Genomic DNA, 20692 nt, shown 5'->3' with positions numbered 1-20692 from the left:
ACAGCTCAGCTCCTCAACATACAGCGTTAGCGCCCGAGGGTTGCTCCCGCGCAAAGGGCATGCAGGGAAATCATCAGAATAATTAAAAAATAATGAATATCCCCCGCCCGCCCGCCCCGCCCCCTGCCCCCAGCCAAACCAGCCCTCAGCGTGGTGGGGATGCCCTGGGGGACGTGGGGAGCGCCCGGCGTGGATGGCCGGGGGGCTGCGGGGCCGGGACCCCCGGGCGGGGCCGTGGGAGGGGGTGCAGGGTGCGCCCCCGCGCTGGGCGCCCGGCGGAGCAGCCCGTGCCCCCTAAGAGACCCATTCTCTTAGTCTAAAGTGCTTTCGATGCTGCGTCAGTGCTGGCTGGATCGTCCTGAGCCCCCCGCCCCACCCCGCGCCCCAGCTGCCCTGTGCCCCCCGAGCGCGCCCCCAGCCCCTGCCCGCACCCGGGCTGGCACTGCTGGGGCTGCCGGGGCGGGAGCAGCGGGCCGGGGGCTCGGGGGCCCTGCGGGAGCTCCCGGGGCAGCCCCCGTTCCCCCCGCAGCAGCAGCAGCAGCAGCAGCGCCCAGGGTCGGCTCGGGCCCACGGGCAGCGCTCCGGGCCGGAGGGGAGAGAGGCCCTGCGCGTCCCCCCCACCTCACTCACCCCCTGGCGGCCCCCCGGTGCTGGGGACCCCCGTGGGAATTCAAAAATAAATAGCTCTCTCTATGTACAGGGGCTGGGGCAGGACAGAGCAAAGCGGAGCCCAAAGAACAACATCCACCACCAGCGACAGCAACACGCCACGAGCACAGCCGGGAGGGGCCCGGGACCCCCCGTCCCCCCCAGCAGAGACGGGCCAAGGGGGGGGGCCGAGCCCCCCAGCGCCCTCGCCTGTGGCCGAGCGGCTGGGTCGGGTTTGGGGGTGTGGGTGGGGTTGGGGATTGGGGGTGGGTTTCCCCCTTTTTTTTCCTTTTTTTTTTTTTTTTTTTGGTGTGGTCTTCGTCATTTTGGCTTTTTTTTTTTTTTTTTTTTTTTTTGTCTTTTTGTTTTCTGCAAACACAGGCACCGGAGGGGGGAGCGGGGCCGGGGTAGGGGGGACAGGCATGCGGACGCGTGCTCGGGGGGCCGCAGCTCCGGCTGCCATCGGCTCCCATCGCCGTCTCCATCGGGCTGGAACCAGGACAGCCACCGCCAGCTCTGCGGGGACAGCGCGGCGGGTGAGCCACGGCCGCGGCTGCCGCGCCCCGGCCCCGAGCCCGGCTCACCTTCACTGCAGCGGGGCCACCGGCGCCCCCGAGCCGTGGAAGTGCACGTTCTGCCACTTGCCGTCGCGGCGGTGCCACACGCGCGTCTCCTCGGACTGGCTGGTGCGGGGCCGGCCCTGCCCGTCGATGTACTGCGTCAGGCGGATGTAGGCGATGCACGCCGCGTCCTCCCCGATAACGTGAACGTGCGGGTTCAGGATGGTCGTGTGGATCGGCTTGTTGTTCTTGGAGAGCACTGCGGGGAGGCCGGGACGGCGCGGCTGGCACCAGCACCGGCACCGGCAGGGAACGGGGAACGGGCCGGGATGGGGACAGGGAAGGGGCAGGGGAAGGGACAGGGATGGGGACAGAGAATGGGCAGGGAACAGGCAGGGGAACGGGCAGGGATGGGGACAGAGAATGGACAGGGAACGGGCAGGGGAACGGGCAAAAACGGGCAGGGATGGGGGCAGGGATGGGGACAGTGCAAGCGGACAGATGGCCCAGCAAAGGAGGTGGCAAACAAGGTGACCAGGATGGGCAGGCAGTGGGCAAGAGACAGGGGACAGTGAAGGAGGCAGGAGGGATCGGGCTGGGCTGCACAGGGCCTGGAGGGGCAGGGCAGGTGAGACGGGCAGGTGTCGCGGGCAGCTCGGGTACTCACAGTTCTCGAAATAGAAGCGGTGGAAGTCCATCCCCTCCACCAGGTTGCCCAGTGCCTCGGGCTCAAAGGAGGTGAGCCCCGGGTCGCAGATCTTCCTGCGGGCGGCAGGTGAGAGTGGCCCCGCCCGGCTCCACCCAGCGGCCCCGCCCCGCCCGACCCCGCCCCTCCCGGCTCCACCCAGCCGGCCCCGCCCCGGCCCCGCCCCACTCACGCGTAGGCCTCGAAGTCGCCGTTGTTGACGGCCTCGATGAGCTGCTCCGTGATCTTGATGATCTCCTGCTTGCGGGCTGGGGGCACGCCACTGTCACCGCCACGCCCCAGCCCCGGGGACACCGTCCGGGGCGGGGGGGGTGGACACGGGACATGAGGGGAGGCTTGGGGACAGACACAGGGACGGACAGACAGACCTTGGGGGCAGAAAAACCTTGGGGACAGACAGACAGACCATGGGGATGAACCATGGGGACAAACACAGGGACCTCGGGGACAGACAGACGGACCATGAGGGCAGACAAGACAGGCCACAGGGACACACACAGGGACCTCGAGGACAGACACAGAAACTGTGGGGACAGACAGACACCCCTTGGGGACAGATAGGGACCGCTGTGCTCCCAGGACCCCCACAGCTCTGCCACACCAGCATTCACAAGTCTCACTGCCAGCCCAGTGCCAGCCCTGCATGTCCCAGTGCCATCCCAGTGTCCTCCCAGCCTGCTCAAGCATCCCAGTGCCTGCTCAGCCTGTCCCAGTAGTTCCAAGTGTCTCCCAGCACTGCTTCTTCAAGTCCCAGTACATCCCAGTGCCGTTCTGGCACATCCCAGAACAGCCAGTTCCATACTGGTGTTTCCCAGTGCCATCCCAGTGTGTCTCAGTGCCATTCCAGCGCATCCCAGTACCCTCCCAGTTCCATACAAGTGCATCCTGATACATCCCAGTGCAATCCTAGTGCATCCCAGAGCTGCTCGGGTGTTCTGATGGTTCCCAGTGCATCCCAGTGCCAGCCCAGTGCATTCCAATACACCCCAGTTCAATCCTACTGCATTTCAGTGACAGCCCAGTACACTCCAGTGCATTCCAGTATCCCCCAGTCCCATCCCACTGTCACTCCAGTGCATCTCAATTAATCTTAGTACCATTCCACTGTATCCCAGTTCTCCCCAATCCATTCTTTTGTCACTCTAATGTGCCCCAACCACCTCAGTGCCACTCCACTACATCCCAGTGCATCTCAGTGTCACTCCTGTGCCCTCCTAGTGCATCCCAGTGCCACCTCTGTCCATTCCAACACCGCCCATTTCCATCCCAGTATGTCCCAGTACACTCCAGTTTCTGTCAGCGACTTCTCACCACATCTCGGTGCCAACGTTCTGTGTGTCACTGCTATTCCAGGGCATCCCAGTTCGGCCCAGTACAGCCCAGCTCTACCCAGAGCACCTCCTGGTACCATCCCAGTATGTCCCAGTATCATTGCAGTGCATCCTGATGCCATCCCAGTGCCCTTTCAACTAAATCCAGCTGCCATTCCAGGGCCATTCCAGCGTGTCCCAGTCTATCCCATTTCCACACAGTGCACCCCAATGCTTCCCAGTACCCTCCCAGTGCAGCCCAGCATGCTCCCAGTGTATCCTGGTGCCATCTCAATGAATCCTGGTGTCAGCCCAGATCAATTCCAGTGAGTTTGAACACTCCCAGTGCATCCCAGAAACGTCCCAGTGCCATCCCAATGGATCCTGTTGCCATCCCAAACCCCACCCAGTGCATTCCAGTGCTGTCCCAGCACATCACAGTGCACCAACTGCATCTTGGTGCCATGCCAGTCCACCCCAGTTCATCCCAGTGCAATTCCAGTGCAATCCAAGGCATCCTGGTGCCAATGCATCCCAGCTCTATTCAATGCATTCCATCTAACACACTCCCAGTGCATCCTGGTGCCATCCCAGCTCCATCCCGATGATTTCAGTGCTGCTCCAGTGCATCCCAGTGAACCAAGTGCATCCTGGTGCTATGCCAGTGCCATCCCAGTGCCATTCCAGTGCACCCACTGCATCTTAGTGCCATCCCAGCACATCCCAGCTCCACCCCAGGGCATTCTAGCACATTCTCAGTGCATCCCAATGCATCCTAGTGCCATCCTGGTGCATTCCACAGCTGTCCAGCACAGTGCCATACCACAGTGCATCCTACAGGTCATCCCAGTACCATTCCAGTGCACCCCAAATGCATACTGGTGCCATCCTAGCACCACCCCAGTGCATTCCAAGACCCTCCCAGTGCATCCCAGTGCCATTGCAGTGCAACCCAGTGCATCCTAGCACCACCCCGGCTCGCTCCCAGTGAGTCCCAGTGCATCCCAGTGCAGCCCGGCCGCCCCCGCGCCCGTCACCTTTGGTGTCCTCGTCCTCGATGGTGGTGTTGGTGCTGTCGGAGGACTCCTGCTCGCAGGGCGGCGGCGGTGGGGGGGAGACACAAACAGGGGGTCAGAGCTGGCCCCGGGGGGCACGGGGAGGGGGGACGAGCCCGGGGGGGCTCGGCAGGACCCCGGCGGGGCCGGACGGCGCGGGGGGACCCCGCTGCCCCCACGCTCCTGGCACCCCCCCGGCCATGGCTGATGCGGGGAATGGAGGCGAGGGCGGGCAGCGGTACCTTGGCGCCGTCCCCGGGGTTATGGATTACGGTACTTTGAGGCTCCTACAGGAGAAGGGAGAGAGACAGGCGGGGTGGGGGAAGCGAGAGCCCGGAGGGGACAACGAGGGGGAACGACGGATTGAGCAGCACGTGGACAGGGGCGAGGAGAGAGACCCAGACCGGGTTTGGGAAGGGGATAGAGAGGGGGAGAGAAGCAGAGAGTCATTAGTCCAGCAAAGCCAAATGGTTTAATTCACAGACATGGAGGGGGAAGAGAGGGGGGAAAGAGGTGGGCAGAGCCGGGGGAGAGACGCAGTGAGGCCAAAAGGATGGGCTGGGCTGGGGGGCAGCTCCGTGCCCCTGTCCTGCATCCCGGTGCCCAGGGGCTCCACTCACCGTGCATCTGAGCATCCTGGGCATCCCCGTGCCTGAACCCCAACCATCCTGCTGCCTGCATCCCGAGCACTGCCCATGTCCTTGTGCATCCCTCAGCGGGCACCCAGACCACTGCTGTGCCTGCATCCCAACTATCCCACTGCCTGCATCCCAACCGTCCCTGTGTCTGCATCCCAACTGTCCCTGTGTCTGCATCCTGAGCATCCCTTGGCTTGCATCTCAACCATCCCTGTGTCTGCATCCTGAGCATCTCAGTGCCCACATCCTGAGCACCCCCATCCACAGCTTCCCGCTGCCCATCCCACCCTCAGTGTGTGGGGTGGGCACCCCTTTCTCCATATCCTGCACTCGCTGACCAGCCAGGCACCCCTTCCCCAGTGCACAGCACTCTGTGCAAGCTGGGCATCACCCTGCCTGCATCCTGCCCTCATGGTTCCATGCCCTTGCTCTGCATCCCTTGTGCCATAAAGGTCACAACGGGCACACCTGCCCCCACATCCCGCACCTATCTTGCTGTTGGCACTGCCACAGCACCCCCAAATGCAGCACATGCTGCTCTAGACAGCCATGCCTTTACCCTACTGCGCCCGCTGGGCAGTCCCGTGTCTGGATCTTGCACTTACCTCACCTGCGAGGTCACAGTCAGCAGCCCCATCCTTGTGACCTGCACCTGCCTTGCCACTGGCACTGCAGGGCGTCCCCACCTCCTGCCCTCCACCCACCTGTCCATCTGAGTCACCAGGCTGTGCCCTGTCCCCATTATGGGGCATCTGTGCCCATACCCTGCACCCACCTTGCTCCCATCCTCATGTCCTGCACCCACCTTGCTGTGCCCATGGCAGGAACATCTCTGTGTCCGTGTCCTGGACCTACCTTGTCCCTGCACGGGACACCTGCATGGGCGTGTCCTCAGCCATGCCGCTGTCCCCAGGGCTGAGGGGGACACGGGGCTGTCCCTTCACCCACCTGCTCTGCGCGGCGGGGTCCCCCCGTGCCCCCGTCCTGCACTCCCCTCTCCATGCTCGGGACCCCCCTCCCCAGGAGCGGCCGATGGGATGGGATGGGATGGGCTGTGGGATGGATCCCATGGGACGGGGGATTTGGGGTGCAGGGCGGGGGGCACCTACCAGAGCGGTGGGCGGGAGGGTCCCCTTGGGGCTGGTGACGCCGGCGCTGCCTTTGGTGCTGTTGGTCTGGGGCTGCAGGGGACACACGGGGGGCTCAGCACCGTGGGGGAAGGAGCCCCCCCGGGCCCCCCCAGCCCCCCGGGCCCCTCACCTTGACGCCGTCCGCCTTCTTGTTCAGTAAGCTCTTAGCTGCTGCGGGGGGAGACAGGGTCAGTGCCCCCTGCACGAGGGGCACCGCAGGTCCCCGTGCCCAGAGCCCTCCCGGCCACCCCGCTGATCCCACCCCGGGCGCTGGCAGCACCAACCCCTGTGCCACAGAGGGGAACACGCCAGCACGGTGCTGTCCCCAGCCTGGGGGAGGTCCCCATTTTAGAGGGGTGGTCCCCATGCAGGGAGGGGTGTCCCCATTCTAAGGGGGCTCCGTTTTGAGGGGTGTCCCCATGCCGGGGGTGTTCCCTTACAGGGGGGAGTCCCCATGCTGGGTGGGGTGTCCCCATCCTAGGGAATCCCCGTTTTGGGGGGTTCTCCATGCTGGGAGGGGTGTCCCCCACCTGGAGGAGTCCCCAGCCTCAGGAAGGTCCCCACCCAGGGAGGGGTTCCCCAACCTTGTGGGACCATTCTCATCCTGGGGGGTGTCCCCCTCCTAGCGGGAGGTTCCCAAACTCAGGGGGGTCCCCGAACTTGGGGGGTTGTCCCCACCCTGGGAGGGATGTCCTCAACCTGTGGGGATCCCCATCCAGGCAGGGTGTCCCCGTCCTGGAGGGAAGGGTCCCCAAACTCAGGGGGTCCCCACACTGGGGGGAGGAGGTGCCCCCAACCTGAGGGGGGTCCCCATCCTGGTGGCCCCCGCGTGGAGGGGCAGGGCTGGCTTACCTTGGAGAAATGCAGAGAGGAAAGCGAGAGAGAGGAGTGGGGAGGGGGACAAGAGAGAAACGGGGAGGGGGGAGAGGAGGAAAAGGGGAAAAACATAAAAAAAGAACATAAAAAAGATGAGTTGAGTACAGGGGGCGGGGACAGCTGCCTGTGCCCCCCTGTCTCCCTGGAGGGGGACAAGGACGGGCACGGGTACGAGCATCTGTCACTGCTACCACGATCTCTGGCCAGAGGGGAACAGGGGTGACGGGGACGTGGTGGGGCACAAGTGCTTGTGGGGGTGTGTGGAGGGCAGGGGGCGTCACCTCGAGCGTCCTCGTCATCCCTCCGCACTGAGGGACCCCTCCCCTGGCTGGCAGCGCACGCTGGGGGGAGATGTGTGGTGACAAGTCCAGTGACAGCAGGGCGGCGCCCATCGGCACCAGAGGAGGGGGACGTGACCCACACATCCCTCCCCTGGCCCTGTGTCCCCCAGGGGCCCTAGCAGGGTGTCCCCAAGGGTCCCGGTCCCTCCTCTGAAAGCAGGCGGGCGCTGAGAGGTGGGGGTTTAAACCAGAGCCGAATTGGGGGCGGGAGGGGGGACCCCTGGCGGGGGGGCCAGGGGCAGCCCTGGCTGAGGGGGTGGTTTAAGACCCGCCGAGTGTTTCACGGCACCACAAACACCGGCTGCAGCTCTCAGAAGCCGTGGGGAGGCACATGCATGGGGGGACATGCAGGGGGGGACATGCAGGGGGGGACATGCATGGGGAGACATGCCGGGGGGACATGCGGGGAGGGGACACATGCAAGGGGGGACGCAGGGGGGGCACGGGGGGACACGGGACATGCAGCCTGTTTGCCCCCCCCTTCATGCACCGTGTGCCCCCCCTGTGTGCATGGGGGGATGGGAGCAGTGGGGAGGCTCAAAATCACCCCAAAATCATCCCCAAAATCATCCCCCCACCCCAGCTCCCTGTGTTCACCCAGTGTGGACTGGGGATGGCACCAGGTGCACCTGGGGATGGCACCACCTGGGGATGGCACCCGTGGGTACCTGGGGATGGCACACCCTGAGGATGGCACCAGTGTGCACCCGGGGATGTCACCTGTGTGCACCCGGGGAAGGCACCACTGTGCACCTGGAGATGGCACCAGCGCGTCCCCTCCGGGCTGAGGCAGTGACAGCCCCGCCTTGGGGGTGGGGGCCGTGCAGGGCCCCCTCCCCGGGGCCGGGCGGGGGGCAGCAGGGGGACAGCGGCGTCTCTCGGTGCAGCGAGGAGGGGGCGGTTGCGGGGCAGTGCCGGGGGGCCATGCATGCGCTCCGATTTCCGAGGAGGGCACCCGAAACCCGTTGGGGAGGTGGGAGGCAGGGAAGAGGACGGGCGGGAGAAGAGGGGGGCGACGTGGGGATGGAGGGTCCGGGGACACACAGAGACCAAGCGGGGCCGGGGGGCCGGGGGCCCTCTGCGGACGCGTCTACCTTGTTCCACCAGCCCCAGCGGGGCCCCGGCAGCGGCCGCCGACATGGTGGGAGGAGCGGTGGTCTGTCTGCCCACTGCCGGAGGGCCGGAGAGAGAGAGAGGGAGCGGAGCTCCTGTTAGGGGGCGGCGGCGCCGGCCGGGACCCCCCCCTCCCCCCCCCCCCCAGAGAGAGCTCTCGGGGCGCCCCTCACCCGGCCCCAGGCCTGGGGGGGCTGCGGTGTCCGTGCCCCCGCCCGGGGGGACACGCGGGGACCACCGCGCTCTACCTGCTGCCGTGTGTGCGTGGGGCGGGGGGCGCCGCCGGCCCCACCGCGGCTACCACATGCCCCGTCCTCACCGATGGGGAAAAAATGGGTGGGGGGTTAAGGAAGGGAGGGGAGAAAGAGAGAAAGACAGCGAGACAGAGAGAGGGGGGCACCGGCCCGGGGGGGGGCGTGAAGGGGGGACTGCGGCCCCCGGCCCCCCCGGCCAGGGCGAGCCCCCCCTTACCTGAGAAGTTCCTGGTGGCCAGCATGGTGGTGAGGATGGCACCCTGCGGGGGGGGCCAGCGTGAGCCAGAGAGGGGCTGGGGTGCGCTGGGGTGGGCGAGGGGCAGGGGGCAAACGGGCGATGGGATGGGGGGTGCAGGGTGGGGCCCACAGGACTGGGACTGCGACACATGATGGGAAGGGACTGTGCCCCATGGAAGGGCACAGGAAGGCCCTGAAGGGCGCTGGGGCAGGAAGATGCCGGGTTCTGCCACCGTACCAGGTGCTGCCACCGTGGGCGGGGCAGGGAGGGTCCCACAGCAGGCAGGGCAGGGGTCCCACAGCGGGCAGGGCAGGGAAATGTCCCACAGCGGGCAGGGCAGGGAGGGTCCCAAAGCGGGCAGGGCAGGGAGGGTCCCACAGCGGGCAGGGCAGGGAAATGTCCCACAGTGGGCAGGGCAGGGGTCCCATAGTGGGCAGGGCAGGGAAATGTCCCACAGCAGGCAGGGGTCCCACAGTGGGCAGGGCAGGGAGGGTCCCACAGGAGAGCCCCATGGAGATGAGAGGCAGGGCGGTGTCCCCAGCACTGCCCCCAGCCCACAGCTCCCCAGCAGGCCCCTCACCTTGAGCTTCCTCCGGGCGTTGAACTTTTTCAAGCACTCCACTGTCTCCTGCCTGTGCATCATGGAGGCCACGGTGGAGCGTTGCTGCGGGGACAGGGGGGTCAGCACCGGGTGCCGGGGGCACCGCCAGGGGGGCGCCGTGCCCGGGGGACCCCTGCACTTACGCAGACCCACGGGTGCTTGAGGGCCTCGTGGGCCGTGATGCGCTTGGCGGGGTTGATGGTCAGCATCTGGTTGATGAGGTTTTTGGCTTCGGGGGTGACCGTGTCCCACTCAGGCGAAGGGAACTGGGGGAGCACGGGGACACGGGGGGGACAGCTGAGGAGGGGCGGCCCCATGGCCCCCACATCCCCACACGTCCCCAGCCAGCACCAAAGACACCACAGCCACCCCGGGCTCTGCCTGCTGCACATCAGCTGCAGCTCCCAGAAGGTTCCGGAATTAACGGGCCCTGGCACCGGGCACTTACATCGTAGGCACCAGCCTTGATCTGTTGGTAGAGTTTGTGCTGGTCCTCGTCCCAGAAGGGCGGGTAGCCCACCAGCAGGATGTACAGGATGACCCCTGGGCCGGGGAGAGTGGGGTTAGGGGCTGCAGGGACCCCAGACCACCCTGTCTCCCTCAAAGGTGTCCCCGTGACAAAGCGAGCATTCCACACGTGGGCTGTCCCTGTGCTGCCAGGATGGCACAGACAGTGTGGCGCTGCCAGGCACATGGCACGGGATAGCCCCGGGATGGGGTCAGAGCTGGAACAGGAACTGGGACCAGCACAGAAATGGGATGGGGAAAAGGGTGATACTAGGATGGGCATGGGATAAGACTGGAATGGAGCCTGGAAAGTGCCAAATGGGAGTGGGATGGGATCAGAATGGGACTGGGCAGTGATGGGGCAGGGATAGGATGGGATTGGGCAGGGACAGGCAGGGACTGGCTCTTACCACACGCCCAGATGTCCACGGGTTTGCCATAGGCCTCTTTGCGCAGCACCTCGGGGGACAGGTAGCCAGGTGTGCCTGCAAATCCTGGGACAGGGACAGAGAGAGCGTGAGGAGAGACAGGTGAGCCACAAGGGGGGAGGACAAGGACAGGACACGGCACTGGGACGTGGGGCAGGGATGTGCTGGGCAGGGGTGGGCACGGGGCAGGACGCTGAGGGCACAGGGCAGGGACAGGGTGGGTTTGGGATGGGGCTGGGGTGGGCTCGGGGCAGACACAGCAGGAACAGAGCAGGGACTCAGGGGATGTGCAGGGACCCAGCAGACACAGCACAGGTGCCCAGAGCGGTGGGCAGGGGCTGTGGGGGACAGGGGGACGCCAGCACTCACCAAACCAGGCCTGCTGATCCCCCTGCACCTCGATGGCAAGGCCGAAGTCTGCCAGCTTCACTGCTGCCCCTTTGCACTTGCTGGCCAGGAGCAGGTTCTCGGGCTGCGCAGGGAGCACCAGCACGGGGCACAGACGGGGGGGACAGAGAGCAGGGATGCAGCAACCACAGAGGGACTTCACTGCTGCCCTTGCCCAGGTCCTGCCCTCGGCTGGCTCTGTGCTGTGGGGCTGTGGCCGTGGGTGCCCTCTGCCAATGGCGCCGCATGGCACAGCCCCATGGCCAGCTCAGGGTCCGCCTGTGTCTCACTGGCCTCAGCCCAGCATCCCCCCATGCCACCATCCCTGTGTGTCCCACTGTCCCCGTGTCCCACTGTCCTCCTGTGTCCCACCATCCCTGTGTGTCCCACTGTCCCTCTGTGTCCCACCATCCCTGTGTGTCCCACTGTCCCCCTGTGTCCCACTGTCCCTCTGTGTCCCACCGTCCCCCTGTGTCCCACTGTCCCTCTGTGTCCCACTGTCCCCCTGTGTCCCACTGTCCCCATGTCCCACTGTCCCTCTGTGTCCCACCGTCCCTGTGTGTCCCACCGTCCCCCTGTGTCCCACTGTCCCTCTGTGTCCCACCGTCCCTGTGTGTCCCACTGTCCCTCTGTGTCCCACTGTCCCCCTGTGTCCCACTGTCCCCATGTCCCACTGTCCCTCTGTGTCCCACCATCACCCTCCCGTGTCCTGCCCTGTCCCCCAGCCAAGCTCCAGCTGCCTCCCCCCGTGCCCCCATCCATTTCCACCCCCACAGCTCACACTCCCCCTGGGGCAATGGCAGCTGGGGGCTGCAGGGAGACCCCCCAGCAGTGCAGAACTGTGACACAGCTGGGGGACACGTGTGCACCCTCAGCAAAGGTGGATGGGGATCCCCAAAGCTGAGGGGATCCCCAAAGCCCAGCAGGATCCCAGTGAGCGCCCAGAATCCGCCAGGCCAGGGCACCCCCGGGTTGTGGGGACCCCAGGAACTGGGCAGGGGGATGGACGGGGGTAGGGGACACACTTACCTTGAGGTCCCTGTGGACCACCCCCATCTGGTGACAGTGCAGGACAGCCTCCAGGATCTGCTGGATGCAGTGGCTGCGTGCAAATGGGAGGAGGTCAGAGGCACGCTGCCCCCCACCTGCCTCACACCCTGCGCACCACCCGCGCCCCCAAAGCAGCCCCCGTCCCTCTGCACCCGGGGGAACTGACAAAAACCAGCGGTGACCTTGGATTTGTGTGCATGAGAACCTCTCTGTACCCCTGCCAGGGGCTCAGCCCGGGGGCATCACCCCTGGGGGGTCACACAGAGGGGTTACCCTGGGGACAGCCCCACCTGGCGTGGCTCAGTGCCTAGGGGACACCTGTGGGGACGTCACAGCCTGAGGAGGGGTCATCCCTGAGCGTGTCACTCCTTCCTGGGGGCACATCCCTGTCTGGGGGTCATCCCTTGGGGTCACCCCTGGGGTGCCATCCCAGGGATGTCACTGCAAGGGGGTGACTGAGAGGGGTCACACCTGTGGGATGATGCCCTGGGGGTCACTGCCTGGGGTCAGACCTGTGGGATCATCCCCTGGGGGTCACACGTGTGGGATCATGCCCTGGGGGTCACTGAGAGGGGTCACACGTGTGGGATCATGCCCTGGGGGTCACTGCCTGGGGGTCACTGCCTGGGGTCACCCCTCAGCGCCCACCAGGTGAGCTCCGCCCTGGGCACGGAGCCACGGGGGCCACCCCAGTGGTGTTTCTGTGCCCCCCCGTCCCCCACGGGAGCCCCCCGTCCCTGCTGCCGCCCAGACACGGGGGTCCCCCAGACAGGACTGACGGGGAGGGGGGAGCAGGGGATGGGGCGGCGGATGGAGACGAGACAAGAAAGAAAGAGGGAAGGAGCGAGGGGATGAGAGCCTGAAATGGGGGTGAAGGGGGGCCCCGCCGGCTGGGGGAGCGGGGGCGCTGGGGGGGCACCTCCCTGTGAGGGGGGGGCAAAAAAGGGGGCTCAGGGAGCAAAAAGAGTGAGGAGAAAGGCCCAGAGCAGAGCGGGGTCCTGAGGAGCGGAGGGGGCCGGGGAGCGGGGGCAGCGCGGGCGGGGGCAGCGAGGGGGAAATGGCCCCCCCGGCCCCCCCCAGATACTGACCTGCGGCTCCCTCTGCTCAGGGGCAAAGTGATGGGTGGGAGGAACGCGGGCAAAGAGCTCATGGACACAGTGACTGCAAAACAGAACGGGGGGGCGGGCGGGGCGGGAGGGGGTTAGGGGCGGGAAGGGGCAGGGCAAGGGCAGGAGAGGGCAAAGGGGGTGGGAGGGGGCGGGATAGGGTGAGGGGGTGCAGGATGGAGGGGCACGGGTGGGAGACGGGGGCGGGACGGGGTCAGGATGAGGTAAAGGGGGTGGGAATGGGGGGCAGGTTGGCGGGGGGGGATGAGGTAAAGGGGTGGGGCGCAAGAAGTGGGGGGCCGGGGTGTGGGGACAGGTTGGGGGCAGAGGGGTGGGAGACAGAGGCAGGAGAGGGGCACGGGAGGATAGGAGGCATTTCGGGGGCAAGGACGAGTGTGGGAGGCAAAACGGAGGGCAAGGGCCAGGGGGGCAGCGAGCGGAGGGCAGCGGTGGGACGGACGGACACACAGATGGACACACGGACACGCACAGAGCCCGAGCAACGAGTGATGGGAGACGAGAGGGACAGAGGGATGGGGCGAATGGATGGAGGAGGTGAGGGGCACGAGGGGCACGGGGACGGGGGGGGCGGAGATGGGGGGAACGAGAGAGGGGGAGAAACAAATGTTGTGAAAGCCCAGAGACCACGGGGGGGGGGGGGGGGGGGGCACACGGCGGCACACAGGGCACGGGGGGCTGGCACGGCACCGAGGGGCCCGGGGCCCCCGCCTGCCCCCAGCCCCCCGGCACAGGGCACGGCAGCGCCGGGACTCGGCGGCAGAGCGGGGACCACGGGGGGGGGCGCGATATGGGGGCGCCCCAGGCGGGCCCCCCCCCCACCCAGCACAGCACGGAGGGGCGGCAATAACAGAGGGGCCGGGGGCTGCCCCCCTGCCTGCCTGGCTGAGCTGCCCCATCCCTGCAGGGGCACCGGGCACGGGGCACGGGGCACGGTGCCTGGGCTCCGCGGGGCCAGGGCTCACCTGGCATCGGCCTCGCTGTAGTACTCCCGCGCCACGATGTCCTCGAAGAGCTCGCCGCCTGTCACCCTGGAACACAGCCGGGCCCCACATGAGCGCGAGGGCCCCCGGCATCCCCCGAGCCCTCCCGGAGCTCCGGGAGCCTCCTGCCGCACTCACAGGTCAAAGACGAGGTAATGGAAGCCCTCCTCGGAGATGCTGTCGTGGAGCCGCACTGTGGGGACCAGATGGGGACAGGCTCAGCCTCAGGCGCCGCCGAGCCCGGGTCCCCTCTCCGAGCCACTGCCCGGGTCCCTCGGGGTGTCCCCAGGGTGCCACCCCCTGTCCCGGTCACTCACCGATGTTGGAGTGCTTGAGCAGCCGGCAGATCCGCGCCTCGCGCTCCAGCTTCTGGTGATCTGGGGGGGCACAGGTCAGGGGGGCTCCTCCCCGGCCCTGCACCCCTCACCTGCCCTGCACCCCTCACCTGCCCTGCACCCCTCACCTGCCCGGCCCTGCACCCCCTCACCTGCCCTGCACCCCTCACCTGCCCTGCACCCCCTCACCTGCCCTGCATCCCCCTCACCTGCCCTGCACCCCCTCACCTGCCCTGCCCTGCACCCCCTCACCTGCCCTGCACCCCCTCACCTGCCCGGCCCTGCACCCCCTCACCTGCCCTGCATCCCCTCACCTGCCCTGCCCTGCACCCCCTCACCTGCCCTGCACCCCCTCACCTGCCCGGCCCTGCACCCCCTCACCTCACCTGTCCCCAGCCCAACCCCAGTGAGAGCAGCCCAAGATGCCCCTGAGGTATGCACTGGGGGCAGGGCTGGCGGCAGCACCTGTGGGCTTGTGCACACATGCCTGGGTGTGCACGTGTGCAGGTGTGTACAGGTATGGGTGGGGTGTGCATGTGGATACAGGCATGCACAAGCTGCAGGTGTGCACAGGTGTGCACATTCACGTGTGGGCCTGTGTGTGGGGCTGTGCATGCCGGTACACAGGTACAGATGGGAGGGCACATGTGTGCAAGCACCTGTGGCTGTACCTGTGTGTGCCTGTACCTGTGTGTGGGTGTGCAGGTGTGGTGGGTATCCCTACCCTGCAGTTGTGCACACACGTGAGTGTGCCTGCGTGTGGCTGTCCCTCTGTGCACCTCTGTGTGCAGCCAGACAGCTCCGTGGCTGTACCTGTGTGCACAGGTACACGTGTGTGTGTGGCTGCACCGTGTGCATCACTGTACCTGTGTTTGTACGGGATGTGGAGCGTGCAGCTGTTCCCCCGTGCGTGGTGGTTCCTGCATGTGCAGGTGTGTGCACATCTGTGCAGCTGTGTGTGTGTGCAACTCCACATGTGTGTGGCCTGCAACAGCCACTGTATGAGTGCACATGTGTACCTGTGTGTGCAGCTGCACTTCTGGGTGTGTCTGCATTCAAGGGCACACAGACATGCGCACAGATGTGCACACAGCTCACACACGTGTGTGTGTGCACTGCTCACACCTGTGCACACAGCTCCAGCCAGACACACACGTGTGCACACACAGAACACTCACACGCCCCCTGTGCCACTCTGCTGCCTCTTATCCAAGTGCACACCCTAAACCTCCACACCCCCACACGCTGTCACACATCCCACACCTGCACACACCTGCACACACCTGCACACCCCCACTGCAGAGCTGGGAGCACACCCCACCCCACAGGCACCCACTCTGCTCACAGCTCTGCACACACAGCAGTGCCCACCCCCGTGTGCAAGCACACACTCACACATGTTGACATGTGCACACCTGCCTGCACACCAAGCACACACACTCAGGTACCCCCACTGCTCATTGTGCAAACCCACCATCACACACACCCCCATGTAGACACACCTGTGCACACACACTCAGGTACCCCCACTGCCCATGTGTGCACACCCACCCCAAGCACACACACCTGTGCACACACACTCAGGTACCCTCACTGCCCATGTGTGCACACCCACCATCACACCCACCCCAAGCACACACACCTCTGCACACACAGCTCACACCTGCACACACACAGGGCTCACACCTGTGCGTGCAGACCCTCCTCCCCATCCACTTACACCTGTGTACCTGCAGGGCACCCACACCTTAGGGACAGGTGAGGTTCTGAGGGGCCTCGGGGGAGGCAGCAGGGGGATAACGGGGATGGACAGGGCCAGACCCCACCCCAGAGCATTCACCCCTCCCTCCCACCAGCACCACTGGGGTCACAGCTGTCACACCTGCCATGGGCACCACAGGTAGCCCGGCTGTCGTGGCACCAGGGGTATCAGAGGTGTCACAGGTGCCATGAGCACCAGGGGTATCAGAGGTGTCACAGGTGTCACAGGTGCCATGGAGCTATCCCAGGCACCAGGGGTATCAGGGGTGTCACAGGTCCCATGGCCACCAGGGGTATCAGAGGGGTCACAGGTGTCACAGGTGCCATGGGCTGTCCCAGGCACCTGGCCTGTCTGGGAGTCCCCCGGGGTGGCAGAGGGGTGCTGGCAGTGCCAGGCTCCCAGGGTCCTACCTCTGGCAGAGAGCTTTTTGGTGTTGATGATCTTGGCAGCGTACTCATGGCCAGTGCAGAGCTTGACGCAGCGCCGGACGACCGAGAAGGCTCCCCTGGGGAGGGCCAGGCTCAGCGCGGCCCCGAGCGCCGGGGGCGTGGGGGCGGCCCCGCCGTGACTCAGCACGCGGGTCGGGGGGCTGCGCCCGCCGTGACTCAGCGCGGGGGGTGAGCCCCGGCCCGGGGGTGGCAGGGAGGGCCCTGGCACAGGGGGCCCTGCCGGGGGGGCGCCGGGGCTGGCTTTGGGAAGGGGGGGGGGCTGGGTGCCACGGAGCATCGAGGGAGGGGGGGTCGCAGGAAGGATCCAGCACCGGCAGCTCGTTGCCATGGGAACAGTGGGTGGCCCGGATGGCAGCGGTGGCCGTGGTGGCGGCGATGGTGAGGATGGCAGTGGCGGTGACAGCGGTGACAGCGGTGGTGCTGGCAGGGGGCACAGCACCCAGCTCTGAGCATGGGGAGGCTGGCAGCCACCAGCTGTCCCCCCCAGGGACAGGGACAGAGATGGGAAAAGCAGGGTCGTGCCCGTGCCAGGCAGAAGCACCGGCAGCCCCTTCAGGTGCCATCAGCTCCTGTCCCCCTTCCAGGACCCATGTCCCTGCACATCCCCTGCCCGTCCCTTGCTGGGGGGGGCCGAGGCAGCCCCAGGGCGCACAGAGGAGATTCCCGGGAAGGATGGGGACGTGGCTGGGGCCAGCACCACCCCAGGCCTGCCACGGAGAGGGAGCGGTGTGGGACGTGTGCCCTGGGAGGGGAGCAGGGCCTGGCTGTCCCCTGCCACCACCCCATGTCCCCACGTCCCCAGGCACCACGGGCCCCATGCTGGCCAAAACAGGGGGATGCTCTCACCGCCAGGGGAAAAGTGGGGGCTCCCAGGGCCCTGACCCCTCCCTTCCCCACGTGGCCCCCAGGACAGGGGACACGGTGGGTGCCAGTCCCTGAGGGGGGCACGCTGTCCTGGCCCGAGCCGTGCCTCAGTTTCCCCCCGGCGAGAGCAATACCCCCCCCCCCCCCCCCCCGGTGATGGGGGGACACATGCGCGATGGCTGGCAGGCTACACCGAGAGATGGGAAGGGGGAAACAGGACCACGTTGCCATGGCAACCAGGATGGGCTGGATTTTGGGCAGACCGAGAGAACAGCCCCCGACTGGCACCATGTTCCCCCTGCTGGCACCCCCAAAGGGACTACAGCCAACCCTGCAAAACGTTCCCCCCATCTAGGGAGGGGGTGCAACCTCTCACAAAGGGTCAGACCCCCTCCCCGCTCCCCTCGTTTTACCCCCAGCCGATCCCTGCCCGTGGATGGGGGGGAAAACTGCATCCCCATGGCCCTGGGGGCAAATGAACCCCCCAAAAGAGCTCCTCTCCAGCTCCCCACAACACCCACCCGAGGGGGGCACGATGGAGGGCCTGGAGGGATTCAGGGCAGCAGAGGGGCCCTGGGAGTCTTTGAGGCCCGGGGGGCCCAGGAGGGCTGGAGTCTGTAAGGACCCGAAGGGGGAGTGGATTTGGGGAGTTATATAAGGCCCAAAAGGGTCTAATAGGGGATGGGGGGAATAGGGTCTAAAAGGACCAGGGGGAGAGGGATGGGGGGGGCAGGGGGGGTCTGTGGAGATGGGGGAGGGCCTGTGGAAATGGAGGGGCTGGAGGGATGGGGAAATCCATCAAGATGAGGGGCAAAGGGGGTCCTGAAAAGGGAGGAGATCTAAAAGGAGCAGGTGCCTATAAATACTCAAGGATGGAAAATTGGGGGGTGCGCAAATGGGGGCTGTAAGGACTCGGGAGGGGGGATTGGGGAGGGTGGAGGATTTGGTAGGGACCAGGGGGGCTATAAGGACTGGAGGGGGCTATAAGGACTGGAGGGAGTGGGGGTTTGTAGGAGCTTTGGGGGGGATCTGGAGGGATGTAGATCTATAAGGAACAGGGAGGGGGGGTCTGAAGGATGGGGGGGCTCAGTGAGAATGGAGGCAAAGGGGCTTTAAGGACGGAGGGGTCTGCAGGAGGCAGGGGCAAGATTAGCAGTGCTGGGGGAATCTGTGGAAATGGGGAGGGGTTGAGGAGGAATCGGGGGTCTGTAAGGATGGAGGGTCCATGGGGTCAAGGGCAGCTCTCAGGACTGAGTGGGGGTCTCCAGGGACAGGAGATTGGGGACTGCAGGGGATCGGGAGGGATGGAGGAGGGCTCTGGGGTGACCGGGGCCGGGGGATGAGGACAGACAGGGGAGCCTAAAGGTGAGGGTCCATAAGGATGGGCAGCAAGGGGGCTGCAGGGACCGGGGGGGCTACGGGGAGGGGGCCCAGAGGAGCTGAGGGGTCCGGGCAGCCGGGGAGGGCTGGAAGGCCCCAGGAGGGGGGCGGTATAAGGGGTGGGGGCCGTTGGGGGGGGCAGGGCCAATACCGGGGGGAGGGCAGTACCGGGGGGGGGGAGCTGGGCAGGGCCGGTCCCGGGGGGGTGGGCTGGGGGGGGCCGGTCCCGGGGGGGGCGGGGGGGGGCCAGTCCCGGGTGTCCCATCCCGGGGGGGGAGGAGGGGGGGGATGCGTCACGTCTGCACCGAGCGGCTCCCGGAGCCCCGGGCAGCGCCCCCCGCCCCCGCCGCGCCCCGGGGCCGGGGCCGGGGCCGGAGCCGGGGCCGGGGCCGCGGCCGCCGCCCTTACTTGCCGATCTCCTCGTAGAGCTGGTACTCGTCGGTGAAGCGGGTGCAGGGCACGGTGGTGGCCATGCTGCCGCCGCGGCGCGCCGCAATGAGCCGCCCCGGCACCGGCTCCGCTCGGCTCCGGCTCCGCCCGGCGCGGGGGGGCGGGGGGAGGCGCCGGCCGGGGGAGGCTCCAGCCCGGGACAGCCCCCGCCGCCCCCCGCCCCGCCCGGGATCCCCCAGCCCCCTCCCGGGCACCCCCGCCGCGGAGCTGCCCCCGCACGCCGGGGGGATCCCCCCGCTCGCCGCGAGCGCCCCGCAACCGGACCGACCCCCGAGCCGGGACCCCCTTACCCCGAACTGCCCCCGGCAGACGGAGACCGAGCCCCCACCCCTAAAGGCCCCGTACCCAGACGGCCCTTCCCGGGAGTCCCCCCACAAATAACCCTGTGTCCAGGCTCCCCCCGACGGATCCCCCCAAGGACCCCAAATCCACACTCACATCCACACTCCCCGCAACAGGACGCAGACCCAGATCCCTCTCAAGAACCTCACAATCCCCCCCAAAGGAATCCCAACCCGCAGCCCCTCCGGATCCCACATTCTCCCCCGAAACAGCCCCAGTATCCAGATAACCCGCTCAAAGACCCCCCCATCCACGTCCTGCCTTCTCCCCCCGCGGGGAATCCCCCCCGTTCCCCCCAATACCGAGCTCCCTCCTCCCGCACCACTGTCACCCCAAACAACCCTGCCAGGCTCCAACGCCTCCCCGAGCACAGCACCCGGCAGGGGTCGGGGCGGGACAGAATCGCCCCGTGCCTCCCCCAAGGGCACCTTGGAGCCCCCCGGTGCCGCAGCACAGCGCGGGGGACACGCAGGAGGGCAGAGCAGCCGCAGGGCCGGGGGCAGCCGCGTCCCCCCGCCCCGGAGGGTGCCTGGGTGGGTGGGTGGGGGGGGGGGCGCGGGTGGGCGGCGGGCGGCTGGCGCTGCCGTTGCCATGGGGACCGCGGGTGGGCGGCGGGGGGCCGGGGGGGCCCGGTGAGCGCATCGGCACCGGGAGATGCCGGCACCGGGGTGGGTGACACCTCGGGCGGGGGCGGCATCCCCAAAGCACCCACCGTGTGAAACCCAGCCGGCTGTGGGGATCCCAGAGCCACCCCCCTGCCCCACGGACACGAAAATCCAGCGCCTCTCCCCAGGGATCTCACACCACACCCCGAGGAGTCCAAAATCTAGCCTCCCTCCCCCGGGATCCCACATTCCGACACCCCCGCACCCAAGTAACCCATAAATCCGGCCCTCCTTCGGGTATCCTACACCCAGCCCCTCCCAGGGATGTCAGAATTCACTCCCTCCACCCCCACGAGTCCTATATCCACACCCCGAAGGACCCCCAAATTCCACTCTCCCCCAGGAATCCCATATCCACCACAACACCCACCCCAGTGTCTGGAGCCCGTGCTGGCAGACAGACAGACAGACAGACAGACAGAGACACCCCGGGCTCGGTGTCCCCGTCCTTGTCCCCTAAGCAAGGTGATGCTGGAGAATCGGGCACACTCATCTC

General features: G+C 66.8%; 1 protein-coding gene across 4 annotated transcripts; it reads right to left on the bottom strand.

The window, feature by feature from the left end:
• Positions 1-1006: 1006 nt before the first annotated feature.
• Positions 1007-19280, bottom strand: CAMK2B (calcium/calmodulin dependent protein kinase II beta). 4 transcript variants are annotated; one of them, XM_054289185.1, is made up of 21 exons: positions 19148-19280; positions 16457-16551; positions 14267-14326; positions 14088-14142; positions 13932-13997; positions 11822-11894; positions 10775-10877; positions 10388-10471; positions 9919-10013; positions 9614-9736; positions 9450-9533; positions 8849-8891; positions 8359-8433; positions 6178-6215; positions 6027-6098; positions 4522-4566; positions 4262-4310; positions 2087-2162; positions 1876-1970; positions 1233-1467; positions 1008-1164 (listed from the first exon to the last, which is right to left on the bottom strand). In XM_054289185.1, the coding sequence occupies exons 1-20, from the start codon at positions 19210-19212 to the stop codon at positions 1235-1237; spliced, it is 1629 nt and encodes a 542-aa protein (XP_054145160.1). In that variant the 5' UTR covers positions 19213-19280; the 3' UTR covers positions 1008-1164; positions 1233-1234. The 4 variants fall into 4 exon arrangements, with proteins under 4 accessions (XP_054145162.1, XP_054145160.1, XP_054145164.1 ...); XM_054289187.1 differs by lacking the exon at positions 8359-8433 and having other exon boundaries at positions 1007-1164; positions 6178-6218; XM_054289186.1 differs by lacking the exon at positions 4522-4566 and having other exon boundaries at positions 1009-1164.
• Between the last annotated feature and the right edge of the window lie 1412 nt (positions 19281-20692).

This window comes from Melozone crissalis, unplaced genomic scaffold (genome assembly GCF_028551555.1).
Source record: "Melozone crissalis strain CALT ecotype California unplaced genomic scaffold, PUWL_Pcris_2 ptg000064l_1, whole genome shotgun sequence".
In the NCBI taxonomy this organism is placed as follows: domain Eukaryota; kingdom Metazoa; phylum Chordata; class Aves; order Passeriformes; family Passerellidae; genus Melozone; species Melozone crissalis.
The sequence above is the reverse complement of the archived record's forward strand: the minus strand, read 5'-3'. Positions and strand labels throughout refer to the sequence as shown.